This window comes from Lagopus leucura, unplaced genomic scaffold, assembly GCF_019238085.1.
Source record: "Lagopus leucura isolate 7727_CA_CO unplaced genomic scaffold, USGS_WTPT01 Super-Scaffold_760, whole genome shotgun sequence".
Taxonomy (NCBI): domain Eukaryota; kingdom Metazoa; phylum Chordata; class Aves; order Galliformes; family Phasianidae; genus Lagopus; species Lagopus leucura.
Window position 1 is genome coordinate 2,957,242 of NW_024962257.1, and position 14,772 is coordinate 2,972,013.

The 14,772-nt window shown below is 42.4% G+C and overlaps 1 protein-coding gene across 6 annotated transcripts in view; it reads right to left on the bottom strand.

Annotated features, from left to right (window-relative positions):
- The window catches only part of MAD1L1 (mitotic arrest deficient 1 like 1), a 320,530-nt gene that overhangs the window by 272,412 nt on the left and 33,346 nt on the right, over positions 1 to 14,772 (bottom strand). For all 6 annotated transcript variants that reach the window (XM_042864053.1, XM_042864057.1, XM_042864058.1 and 3 more), the window contains one exon: positions 12,794 to 12,880. In XM_042864053.1, coding sequence (XP_042719987.1) covers positions 12,794 to 12,880 — 87 coding nt within the window. The remainder of the gene's footprint in view (positions 1 to 12,793; positions 12,881 to 14,772) is intronic.

Here is a 14,772-nt window from a genome sequence, read left to right on the forward strand (position 1 = left end):
TGAATGCACAGCTTCGTACAGAGTCACTGCTAGGAGATAAAAGTTGGTGACATCTATTAGCTGGAAGTTAACACTCACAGAAATCACCATAAATGTTTTACAAAAGCACTTAACATCCACTAAGCTGTGGTGAAATCAGCAAATTAAACTAGCAGACAACACCACGAGCACCAGTTCTTAAGCAGTTTTAATGTCAAGAGGTATTAAATAAAGTTCTGACCCACATGGAGATCACAGAGACCAAGCTTTCTCCTCTCTAAGGGAAGTTCCAAAGCCATGTATTCAACAGTTAAGTGTCAAATATATGCATGAAAGCACACACCAATAACATCTCTCTTCAAGCTATTTTAGTTTTACAATGGGGGGGAGGTAACTGACTGCCTGAAACAGAGGGATAAAATCTTTAAAGTACGGATCATATGTATCACAGCTGAAAAAGTAACCACAATTAATAGAAAGAGCAGAATTGCTTGTAATTACAACGTTTGGCTTGGGCAGAGCCTCTCATTTACTGACACTCACATGTTTCTCCCCTAAGAAGGGCCTTTGCTTCAGAAGAGAGGTAGGAAGGCACAGACAAGCAGTCGTCATCATTTGGCTCCTCTTGGAAAAGCAGCAAAACCTCATCAATGGCTTAGAGCTTGCAGGAATAACACTGGCACACACACGTGTCTCACAGCTCAGAACTCAGTGACAGCTCCTTTACACGCTCCTGGTTACAAATGAGCAGCCAGTTCCAAAGGGCCTCAGCCATTACATACAAAATACACGTATGTAACTACATCACATTGCTACATACGTAGCATTTGCTGAACCTTTTTATGAAGCAGCCTCTCTTCTCCCTTCAGATTTGAGCTGATGTCTCAAAGCATAAACCAGCTACTCAGATGAAAGGAGGAGGAGGAATTTTTGACAACAAAATTCATTCTCAGCAGTGACAGGTTTCTTATTTCTGAACCGTCTTCACTAAGATGATGATCCTGGAGTTTCAGTTTAAGTCTTTCAGTGACTCCCAAGCATCTTCTCTGCACTAAAAACACCTGCAGTGGACACTGCCTCTCGTTATTTAGGTTTTATGACCTACTACATTAAAACCAGTTTAAATGTAATAAAGTCTGCAACATTTACAGCTGAAAAATATAGGAGAACACTAAAACCAGCCAAGCATAAAAATACAGGAGTTTTATTCTCTGCTCACTTCCCAGGGACAATATACACAGAACAGCAAGGACCACAAAATGAAAAAGAATTTAAATCCATTTAATATTCAAACAACCTTTCCTCCTATCAGCTAGGGACTCGGGAGATATTAGCACACACACTTCCATGGTGTTTCCTCAGGTTTTCATTCTCACTTTCTAACGTTTGTTTAGAAAAGCAACAATGTGAAATATTGATGATTTACTCATCTCTTCTATCAGGCTTCGCTCAGCTGCAGCTGGTTTTGCTGTAGTGATGTGCTTTCTTTCTTTCCTTCACACTCCACCCCTTTCCTGCTGAGGAAGATGGGGTTAGAATATGATTTTCAGGTTGCTCTGTATTTCGCCCCATCTTTCTTACTCTCTCATTCAGATTATTTGCCATCAAGGCACGTGAGGCAAAACAGTAAATTAACACGGATGTAAAACTTAGGTTGTTGTGACAGATTCTTGTCAAGGTGCAAAAACAAAACTGTTCTCACAACTGTTCCTACCCTCTGCTGCTCCTACGTGCACTAAGCATGCAGAAGCCCATGGTAGGGCAGCCATCTATCCCAGAGCCACATAACACTGCTGAGTTCCTCCACCACACCAGAGGAATCCCACAACAGTCTTAGTGGGATGCTGTTTCATCAATGGGACATGGAGCTGATGGAAACAAAAAAAAAAAGCATCTGCTTCATAACATGGTAACGGGAAGCAGAATGACAACATTTGAACAGCCTGTTTGAGGTATAAACAAAAACGTTTTAGGAGCTGCCAATGATAAGAATAGCACTTTTGGGAAAGCCCTGCAGAAGCAGCAACACAGACAGGTTTTAGCAAATTTGAGCACAAGCCTTGCTCATTATCACTTCCACAAGCCAGGACAGATCACTTACTTGCTCAATGCCATACAAGTTTTGTGCTTCAGCTGCTTCGAAGGCATGCTGAGTTTTGAACACTCCTGCAGCCCAGTCTGAGCTGGCTCCTCAGCTCCAATCCCATCCTGGTCCTGTTTCCCTTAAATAGCTGCAATGCTTTACAAAAGTACCACGTCAGACACCATAAGCAGCAATCCATACCCTTGCACGCTCAGAAACAGCACAAGTAGCAGTTTAGCAGGCTTCAGAGAAGATCTACTCTGGGCCAGGTGGAAATATGCAGCCACTCAAGCATCAGCCCCCCCCCCCCCAGGAAAAAAAGGGTTTTACAAATCCTGTTTTGTCTGCCCTGCCCTACTTCTTTTGCTCTCTCAAATTTCCTGCACCCCACCTGACCTGCATGCAAGCCTCTCCTGAGGCAGCCAGGAGCACACGGTCCTATAAACCCCAGAATGAGAATACATAAAAGGCTTCTATAGCAGTGTAAGTCAGAGTAGCATCTTCCCTCTCAAATAATAAAAAACATCCTTTTGTAAACAGGTGGCGATTTGGATGGTTGGTTAGAAAGATTAATGTCTGAACCAAACAAAAGGAAGTGGACTGGATACAGTCAGCTTTAATTGTCTCTGATACAATCAGTTTCTGCATTTGGAGGCACGGTTAATAATGGACACCTCATTTTGGGATTCAAACCCACGAGGCCCCAAGCACTATTCTAAACGGGGCACATCCCTAGAACATAGGTTAATATCTTGCTGCAGAGACAATGCTGCTCTTATCTCTATTCAAAGCAGGAACTTTGAAGGAACTTTGGAACTGTGGAAACAAAAAATAAAGAAGTAGCCTGGCTGATCAAATGTGGTGGCACCTGCACTGCCTCCTTGACTTGATTTAGTTCTCTACTGACACGAGGAACTTCTTTGAGGTCTGCACACGCTAACAAATGATGTCAATCAAAGCCACTCAATTTATTTTTAAAACATCAAAACCAATGAAATCTGATGATGTCTGACCAGGACTGCTGGGTTTACAAGGCGAAGGACACTAACTTCTGCCAGCCTCAATGACAGCTGCAGCATCCACAAGAGCTGCTCCTATCCTCTCTCTCTTTCATTTCTCATTCAAGAGCTGGACAAAAGTCTCCAAGGACAGAGAAAGAAAAACTACTGAAGCTTCAGCCTCTCTCCTGTATTCCATTCAAGAACAGCTGCATTAATTTAAGGAAGCAGCGAGTTATCTTAAGACAAAGGAAAAAAATTCCATATTAAAATCTTGCAAGAACCGAGAGATGTCTGCTTTATACTCGCAGGAACATTTGAAACAAGGCTCACATTCTCATTCACAAGTTTGCCACCGAGGCACAAATTTCCCAAGGGATCTGGCATGAATTTTAAGTTCTCTCTGACTTAAAATATTAATGATGCTTGTTCTGTAAGTTCAAAAGTGTCCCCACGCCACAGTTTATACACAGAACTCCCACCTTCAAGAACTCCTGTAAGACAGCTCAGCCTCAGTGTCCCTCCTCTGTCAGACACAGCTCTCCAGCCATTCAGAATAACCACCCCACAAAGTTCTTTCAGAAAGTGGCTCATTGCACACAGTAGAACTGTGTTCTGGTTTGAGGAGATGACTGGAATGCATTTTCTCTATGTATGAAGGCATTTCCTTTGCAGGCATCTGCAATCCACGCAAATAAGAGGCTTCCAAAAGGTCACTAGCAATATAAAATGTAATTAGCTTAAAAACATGAAGAATTTTTTAGGCAACACTTTGCCCCTGGTCATCTTACTGCTGCTTTTCTTGATACAACCACAGCTCTTATTATCAGCATTTTTTTCCTTTTGGATATCATCAGGGTGCTGGGGAGGAAAAACAAGTGTACTGCTAGAAGAAATTAAGTTGCTATAAAATAGGCCACTTAAAGACTTACCACCATTCTACATAAAGGTAACCAGCAGGTACACTTTTAAATATACATTACACATATATAGTGTCTTATCTAATAAAAGAAACAAACCACTTTATTCTGCCCCATTAAGTTTGAGCAGTTATTTAAAACTGACGACCAATTTTGCCACAGAAACCAGCAGCCCATCCCAGCAGGTATCAATAGCTGGACCTTCCCAGCATCAGCACAGCCTGCAGTAACCATGAGAACCAAAGCAGAAATACTGCATCTCAGGAAACATGCTTCATCCTGGAACACATTTGAACAAATGAAGTTAAACTCATTCAACAGCCATTGTAAGAGCAGGTTCAGACTTGCTGCTGCAGCTGAGTGCCCAGGGGAGATAAGTCAACAATATGACAGAGAAATTTTATTGACAGTATAGAAAAATAAGATTTTTGGTTAATATAGAATTGAAGCTCTAGCCCCTTAATTGCAAGTCAGACATATTAGTGCTGAGTCAGTGAATCACAGTATTTATTGGTATATGCCCTCAGCAAAAACACGATAGGCACTGTATCTGCTTTTAAGCTCCTTCCACACGGAGGAAGTCCATACTATTAATGTGTTGTCAAAGTACATATACCTGGTTGTGCATCAGAACAACTCAGAGTGTTTCTCATAGATGAAAAGAGCATTTTCTGCACCTCTTCTGACATCCCCTACATCCCACACGTGCCCACTACCTTCTCTCTCAAACTGTCTAATCAAGTTGAACTCAGAGCATTTGTTCTCAACCCGTATTTAGCTTGAAGGCTTCCGTGTCTGTATCAGATCTGAGCATTGGCCGTGTGCCCCAACACATCTTTCTTCTAATCTTATCAGTTGGTCTAATGCAAGGTATTACTTCTCCCTACAAACCTTGATCTGCTGATTCTTCTCTGAATGATGAAAATGCACTCTGATTTCAAGCAGCTCCAATTCTTACACCACTACAAGACTCGCAGAATGAAAAACCAAGGCTTAAGACCCAGATGAGCGAGTTCACTCAGTAAACTGGGCGAGTAGTGCAGCCAGACAGCTTGTGATGCAATTATGTCCTTGATGCCACAGGATTCAGATTCTTTCAGCTGAAGGGGATGCAGGCAGCACTGCTCCATGTTCCCAGTTACATGAGCGACTGCAGTCTTGCTCTTTTAGAAGATTAAGATGCATCATCACAAACAACACATTTGGTTTCCAAGAACCAGTTAATGCACTGCCTGGATGACGATGTTTACCTGCACTGTAAGCTGCAGGAAAAGAGGCATTTCTTGCATTTGTCTGATCCATGGATATGCAATACTCTGTCAGCAGTCTCATTTCAAAACAACACAAAATCATGGTACTTTCTTAAAACATACACTCTATTAGTATTATACGCTTCAGACTCTATGCATTGCAAATGTCATAGGCTAGATCTGATAATCCCTTACTTGTACAGCCAGAAAGGGACACATTTTGGTTTATTTCCATAAATACTTCAAAAGCTTTTTCTGGCTGAGAAACAGAAAGCCTCTTCAGTGGTGATTTCACCCACAAGAATTGGATTTCTATTGCTTGGATAAAAGGAAAGTTGGAGGTTTTGTTGTTCTTGTTTTTGTTTGTTTTTTTTTTTTTTTAAACTAATTTCCACATCTTAGCAGTGAGAACATATTTTACAACTTATGAATATGTGAACATTGTTTTAAATATTGAAAATGTGCAGAAAAACAGTACATACATAAAATATGACAGAAAAGAAATTGTATGTTGCTAGAACACCATTCTGTACTCTTACAAAGCCCAGTTCCTAAGCCCAACCATGCAGCCCCAAAAGGGCCCTTTCCAGATCTCAGATCTGGTCCTTCTGGTACAACCAAGTATTAAAAATGCCTCCAGTCACCACTAAACTGTAACAATCAGATGCCAACCTCTGGTTAAAAACACACAGAGAAGAAACCAGGATGGAACAAGGGTTCCATGTTGGTTAGCAACACCAGAAATCTGAGTTCATCTTTCTTCCCCCTCCCTTTTTCCCACCCAGAGACTGCACTACTTTAAGTGGAGAAAATGCTGCTATTTCTATGGACAAGTCTTGAAAGAAAGAAAACAAAGTAGCCTTCTGAATGAATGGGAGGGAGAAGCAGGAAAAAGATCCAACTGAAAATTGGGAATATCATACAATCACAGAATGGCCTGGGTTGCAAAGGAGCACAGCGCTCATCTGGTTCCAACCCCCTGCTGCGTGCAGGTCGCCAACCAGCAGCCCAGGCTGCCCAGAGCCACATCCAGCCTGGCCTTGAATGCCTGCAGGGATGGGGCATCCACAGCCTCCTTGGGCAACCTGTGCCAGTGCCTCACCACCCTGTGTGAAAAACTTCTGAATACAGAACACCAGCTCCTTGCATGAGCTTTGACACAAAGGCCTGCCTTTCCCATTCCAGCCCATCTCAGGGCGTGACGCCTTCCTACAAAATGACTGCACTGAGAAACTGACTATTTCTCCAGTGCAGCACTGCTGTCCCATTGCCACTGAGATTTTTTGCCTCTGTGCTGCCCACGTAAGGACTAAACAACCAGTCTGATATTTGGAACCACTAAGGAAAATAAAGAAATTGGCTTCAACAGGAAGCCCCTGGAGACAGATGGAGAAACCAGCACAGTGCCCAGCCCCAGCAGCCCTCAGGGACCCCTGCACCACCCAGCAGCCTTCTGCCATCAGCACAGCTTCTCAGGAATCCTCGCTTCTTTTCCTCGTGCTCAACTCCTCCCAGCCAACTACTCCCTCCTGAAGCAGCCCAACACCCCGAGCTGCAGCGCGAGGCCCCATCTGAGCTCTCCGGGGAAGAGCTTTTGATGCAGTCACATTCACACCGAGCCATCCTGCAGCTTTTTCTTTCCTCCCTTTCCACTCGCAACATTTTTTTAGCTAATTGGCTCCAGAATTTATAAGGCTGGTGACAGCAGCCCGGCTGCGCAGGCGGAGGGGAGGCAGCGAGCAGCGCAATGCTGCCGGCACCACCTTCTGTTGCACTCTCAGTACTGCTGCACCGCTCAGAAAAATAAAATAGGAATCCAAACACGAAGCGCAGCTCAACTCACCACGTTTGAAAAGGGGAAAATTAAGCAGACGGAGGAGGGGGGGATGCAATTACAGCAGGAAAAAGAAAAAAAAACCAACCACCCCGCGTTTCACCATTAGCATCGCACAATAAGAAGGTTTGTCAGGCACCGGTTTAGCCTACACATGTTCACATCCGTCAGCATTTCCATGATAAATCCTAATTTTCGCCATTGTTGATCACATTGAACTCAAACTTGGTATGCAAGTTTTTAGCACAGATGCTCAAATAAATTATGCACATTAGTCATTTAACTTTCAGAGCAGCAAAAGAAAGCTGCTTTTGGGTGGGGAGGGGGGCTGAACTGATTTATGACAAGTTTGGGGTTTTTCTTTTTGCCTTACGCAGCTAAAGAAGACAAGGCGGTTCATTTCTCGTGTTGATTGAACATATCCAACAGCAGGTCTCTTGTACAAGTGGTAAAGCTTGGATATTAGGAAAAATATTTGCAAGTGGAACCCACCTCCCCTGGAGTCAGTATGGAGTTTCCCCCCCTTACCACACAGCACCACAGCCCACACGTGCCTAAGGACAAACACAGCTCATTAAGAAGAAAACACACAACAAAGATCTCCATAAAAAATCCATAAATATCTGTCTGTGCATAAGAAATCCATAATAGCTGTCTGAAGACAACACGCAGTGCTGCTGACACGATCCGGACACGAAATTGTTAAACAAGCAATCAGCCACAGGGCTGAACAGATTCCACATGCAGATACAATCAACCAACCAAGACATCCCAGCCAAGAAGAGACTTCTCAGACATAAGTGTTTCGTCAAGTATTTGAACAGGCCCTACTTCACAGCAGTTAGCAAGAGCTACAGAATGCATGTTTACCTACTGCATTACATGTTTACTTTAGACATTTTTCTGGTCAATAACATGAATTGCTACCTGGACACCTGAGGGAATATTTAATCAGCATCTCCAGAGGAGCACTAACAAATAAAAGCTTATTCTAGTAATGGAAAGATGCACAAACAACAGGGATGCTAGCATAAACACCAACAGTCAATCACAACCCTGAAACAAGAAAAAAAAAAAAAAGAACAGAGATAAATAGCTTTTGCAACGTGTTAATCATTAAAAGCAACCAGAGCACTGAAGAGATGCATTTTGCAGACCCTCCTTCCACGTCCTGGTCTCCAAGAAGCACAGTCAAACCAAAAGCAAGAAACCAAATACTACTTGTTTCTACCAGGTTTGCACAGCACATTCTCCACAGAGCTCCAGGCTGAAAAGATGTAAAATTGTAGCTACATCTGTTCCCTGAAGACTGCTCTTAAGGCTCTCTCTATATAATTGCTTTTCAGCACAAGAGAGCAATTCCTTGAGTTCCAGAACTAAAGCTGCCCTGTTTCCTATGGGCTTCTCTCTCCAAAGGTGAATACCTACTGCAATAGACTTCCTTTCCCCACACACCAACTCTTTACTTACAGAGCCCTGGTACCTAAAGAGGTGATAGCCTCACACTGCAGCAAAAAGATGCCCCTGCTGTAGCTGGATAGCAGTTTTCATTAAGCTTGCTGGGATGTATTATTTTGGGGATATGTACCACATGCCAAACTTGACAGAAGACAACTAGCCACTTCAAAAGAGTGGAGCAGGCACAGAAATGCTCACATACCTTCACACACAAAACGCAGCAGTAAGGCACACTGCCTCGCTTGCTCAGGAAATTGGGCTTTAAGAAAAAAAAAAAAGACAAAAATCACCAACAGCAGAGGTCTGGGCAAAATCCCACATTCTGAGAATTAGAAGCAAGTAGTCCATGTCTTGACTAAGCTATTTTGCCTTCCTGTTTCCTGCTAGAGACTCACTATTGCACAAGGGAAGAAAAATCAGGGAAGCTTTGTAGCTACTCAATATCATCATGAATAGCCAGATGTAGCCTGGAAGCTCACTGTTTAAGTATGTTTATTTGAAAAGATAGGTCACTCAATGGGACGCTATCAACTACTTTCCAGAATAAAAAAAGGCATGAAAGATTCACTTTGAGGAGGAGAGCAATACCCACCAGTCATTTTTTCATAACATTGCTCTAAATGAACACAGAACCTGCCAGCAGTTAATATTGCCCTGAAGCATTACGAATAAACATTTGTCTGGTGTTAGATACACATACATCCCCACGTATAAATCAAGGTGCAGTGTGCCATATAGTTACACAAAAATCCCTACCTTGTCCTATATTAGACATTAAGTGCTTCTTTTGATCACAAAATAACTCATAAAGCCTATCAAAAAGCCAGCACTCCTCTCGCTGTCAGATAAAAGACATTTCACTGTAATTAAACTTCCGCCCAACTTCCGCCCAACTTTCCAGAAGATTAGGGGAGAAAAGGCTGACAGGCTCCATCTGTATTTGTGACTGACGCTCTATGGGACATCCAAGGAAAGGAGAAGATGGGCAGTGGATTTACAGCACACTTCTGAGCCAGCAGCTCAGAGACGGATGGCTCCAATCTTATTATTACTCACTCATTGTCTTTTTTGCTTGGAAAAGAAGTCCTGCTGGCTCTCTTAAAAACATTTTCTGTTCAGTGTGCAATCTCTGTTCCCTAGCCTTCAATGCTTTGGGTTTGTATTTCATTTGTAAGCGATAACACACACAGCAGGTTGTTTGGGTAAGTCAACTTTACGTGATTTATACGAATAGAGGTGTAAACAACCATCTCTCTTAAGAGAACTCTGTGAGCACTTGGAGAAAGAAAATATCATTTCAAACACATTCTAAACATCCCTTTTCACATATAAAACTGTATGTCAAAACTCACCAGGTGACAGGAATAAACTAGCAGCACTAAGATCCCAGCATCAGGATCAAAGATTTAGCACTGCTCTCCCTTTCTTCAGGTGCCCTTCATTCTGTTTGAGGCACTGACTTCACGTTGCCTTGTATTTTACACAACACCTTGTTGGTCCAGTGTCAGTGCTGCACACAGACAAGAGACCATCAGCAATCCATTAGCAATTGTGAAGTCCAACCTGTTTAATGAAGCCATATGCCCTGTGGAAAACAGCATTACAGGAATGACCATGTGCCATAACCCTTCATTCTAGATCACCTGAAGCACACTGTGAAGCAGCTGAGCCACACACCTGTCTCCAGTTCTATAGGAAGAGAAGGGACCTTACATAGCAATCTGATCCCTTATGCCATCTTTTCCAAGCCTGTCTTGTTTTCTGAAGTCAAGTCCTGCTCATGTTTGGCCACATTAGCAATCAACTCCTGTCTCACTATCAAACACCTCCTTTTATCAAATAGAAACTGAGGACTCCTCATCAGGCTGTGACACAAATAGGATGTAGCAAGTGCTCACCACGCTAACATGTAGGCAAGATGCTATCACTAGCAATTAAAATGAAGACAGACAACTGCAGTGTAAAGACAGAACACTCAGCTTGCAAAGAACCATAACAGGCCCTCCTCTGCCTATGCCAAAGTGCTCCTTGATGACCAGAAACACCACTCAGTTTGCACGCAGCCTCTGTTATTTGGGTTAAGCCACCAGCAAGTGAGTCTGCTGACCAACTGTGCTCCAGACATCCCATCCATTCCCAGTGCAAGTGCTCTAAGGAAAAAAGCAAAGACTGTTCATGACAGTTCAGTCTGCAACATCACTCCAATTTCTTCTACTGAACACTGAGCTTTGCATGGCAGCAAGAGGTAACCCAGAACTATCTTTGATTCCCTGCTTTAATGTCAGGAATAAACTCAGATGCCAACTTCTGATGATGTTTCCTTCAGTAGCTACCAAATCATTAATTTTAATGGAGAAGTTTAATCAAAGCTTAATATGATAGGCAAAATTCCTCTTGCATATGGCTCTGTACACAAATAACCACCAACTATTTATAAGTGAGATACAGAACCATCAGCACTGAAGACAGAACACATCCCAACTCGAAGCTAATGAAGTTATAGATGAGAAAACAATAGAAAGCCAAATCACTGCAGGGCTCAATCACTAGAGGGAGTCATGGTCACATATTAAGTTACTGTCACATGCAGTCCACTCTGCACGCAATTATGAAACAAAAGAAAATCATCAGCTGGATCTGGGTGTCATTCAAGTGAAAAGAGAAAATTAGATTTGCTTCCTTAACAAGGTTTTATTTCCAGAGACTCAAGACCTTCTCTCGGGAACTTTCAAATCATCCGTAATGAAAGGTTTTAAAAACTGTATCTTATTGCCTACTTTAAGACAGAATAAGGTATGTGGCAGAAGAAAGCTAAAATTGTTAGTTTTGGAAATGACATACAGAGCATTTCATCAAGAAAATGCTACAATTTTAATTTAAGCCGCTTTACAGCCCATTTCACTTGAAATCAAAAAGTAATCTTAATCATGTTTTTACTTTTAAACTAAATAGGCACAATTACATCCAGCATGAACAGACAGCACCAAAAGGCTGCTTTTTCAACAGATGATTCCCTTTGGCCATTAATAAATTTAGAAAAAACACTGCTCTGACAGGCTGTGAGTAGCAGACTGTGGGGAAGAAAAACAACTCAAACATTACCGATGTTCTTTTGTTCGATCAATTATGACTTCAGGAGATTTGCTTGGTGCACTTTTAATATATGAAATGCCTTTTCTTCCCTCTAATATTAGTGACGGTCTTTGTCATCCTCAAAACTCTTTACAGAAATGCAAACACTGCACTCCTGGCAGTTTACACTTGGCTAACAATTTTACAACCGACTAAATGCTTTTAAAAGCAGCAGCACACAAAGCTTTTAACACCCTGCTTGAATTCTGCCCATCATTCACAAGGCAGAGACCATAAGACGACCACCTCTCAAACCAAAATCTACCACGTATCTCAGGAGACATACATGCAAATACAGCCCAAGACAAATAAAAGCACTTGCCCAGAGCTCGATTACATGTATGCTTTATATTTAACATATTACACCAAAGGTGGAAATTCACCATGCTTCTGCAGCTTAGACAAGGCTTTGGCAATGCAAACTGCCCAAGCACCATTTTTAAAGGTGGAGGTACTGCTTCTAAACAGGAAGAGACATCAGGGCAGAAAAAGAAGTGCACTGAGGGTGAGAAGTGCTTTCAGGCGCACAATGGAATCGCGTTAAGAAATGCCACGTGTAACCCATGCAGTCTGGAAAGTAAAGCTCCAGCAGACAAATTCGTTTCCTCCAGGAGATGCTCGCTCCCACATCAGTGCAAAGGCTCAGACACTCTCCAGTTTTACATACATATCCCTGCTCTATAAACCAACTGCTCCTTTTACAGTCCAGCAGTGTTCTGCCACCAAAACTACAGGCGTGCTCATCCAACACACCTATACAAACTGGTGCTCTAAGCAGGCAAATTACAGCCCTCGGAGCTCTTACTGCCCTCCTACCCCAGGATCTCTGCTTTGCACATTCGTGACGTGGTGGTCTGGGAAAGATGCTTATCTCCCCTTCCAAAAACTACAGCTTATGAAATAAAACTGGATAAACTATTCACCGCATCCTCCCACATTTAGTCTCTTTCATACTGCTAGGATTTACATGAGGAAAAAACTCTTTGTCAATATGGGAAAGAACAATAGCATGGAAAGCTCTTCAGAGCAGCAGGGAAATCTAAAGAGCCGTCCTCGCAGTCTGAAGTCTTTATTCTCCTTCCACATGCCTTAATATGGCAGCATTTTGCTACCCAGCATCCACTACTGGTATCACTTACCTGTTTGTGATGGTAGAGTTCTGCTCTTTCAGCACAAGCTCCCTTTGCTGCAGGGCCACAATTTGCCTCGAGAGATCATCAGGCGTCCTACAAAACAAAACAGACACTTTTAACACATCACTGATTGAAAGACTTCATTCCATTTATGATTATGAGAAAGGTCTCACGAAAAGCAGATGAAGAAATCTCACCAGCCAAAGCTATCCAGTCCCTTAGGATGACAGGGTTGCATCCTTCTCCCAACATACATCAAAGCTGGTTTAATTAAAGCCATCAGCGTATGCTGTAATTACCACCCAACTCACAGCACCTCAGTATTCACTTGAACCCATAAACCAACTCTAAAACTGTAAAATAAAAAAAAAATTAAAAAAATATTCTCCAAAGCAGGTGGTCAACATGAACATTCATACCTTACAAAGCAATCTATACAGCAACAACCTGGTTTCAGCCTGGGTTCATCACCTTCTATCTGCAAGAAGCAGATCTGACTCATTTTCTTTCCTTAAGTAGATGTTTTCTTCCCACAGTGATTTCTAACAAGAATATACAGCGATGTGGTAAGGATAAATGCTTCCCCTTCCACAGTATCCTCTTTCACCTGCTGAAGTCGACAGGCACTTAAAAACAAAACAAAAATATCAACCAGAAAGAAATGAACTGGGCACGCTTGGTCTGCCAAGAATCTGCAAGCAGACCCAGGGATTTCTGCGGACAACCTTTGCAGAGTGTAATGCCAAGTCAACAAGGTTCTGAAAAGCGTAATTCTAAGGCTCTTGAACTTCACCCAAATATAGCAGGTTTATCTGGCAGATAATAGCAGGCATCTCTTTTGCAATGCATTGAGGGCCTCCTCCCAGCAGAAGTGTTTGGTCTCTGCATCAATGAAATAATTGGACAGATTTTTAAATGGTCAGATAAGCGTATTTGCCTCAGTTCTATTCTCATGTACTCAGAAATTCATACCATCACGTATTAGGACTCAGAACTGAAATTAATCCAATAGTAAAATGAGACAGTATTATAAAAGCCACAGATTTCTAGTAATGATAGCTACTGACAGATCTCCAATTGAAAGAAATCATCCTCATCTGTTAGGCAATTCAAATCAACAATCAGATTCAAGTCCAAGTTCCAGCAATTGGCAGCTTTAGGCTTATACTTATTTCTGGAGGATGTTTTCCTGGCATTGCAGACTTCAAAAAAAAAAGTGGAGTGGCATGGATATAATAGAAAACAAAGTCACTGGGCATTGAAAGAAGAGTTAATTTCCATAAAACTGAATTTTGTTGCATGGTCCAGAACACAGACATCCCTCGTGCACAGTTACCAAACACCTTCACCAGGAGGTTTCTAACCTGTTTCTGCAGTCTACTTCCCATCCCGATCAAACAATTCAGCAAAACCCAAATTTACTCAGTTCCAAGTAGAGGAATGGCACAATTAAATATAATCAGATGTGCTTACAATCTGAAGAGAGCTGGTCAGCCTTTCAAAGCACCACGTCCACCATTCAGCCCTGATTTCACGAGGTTCTGAAAATAATGCTGCATGCAGATACACCTTTATCCCAGCACACTTCACACATTCTGGCCTTGAGGTGCCTGCCTGATGGGCTAGCTGTGAAGAACCTTTATTAAAGCTCCCTCCCTTCCCTATGAAACAACCAATATCTTAATTTGGATTAAAAAGCCAAGAAGTCTGCTGTAAGAGAATCTGACAGCGGTGCTCACCAACATTACTTGCATCACTGCTGCTACTCCAGAGAAGACTGAAACCCTGCCTTCACATAAATACATCCAGATCCCCGTGGGAAAACTGCTTCTCCACGCACTGCCCTGTGCTCTCCCTGCAAGCAGCTTCCCTCAGTGCAATGGTGGAGCCCATGCAACCCCTAAAGCACGCCTGGCTTTATGCAAGATCCTGTACGAAACCACACATGGAATGGCAGGATTCAGGAGCAGCACTTTATTAGAACT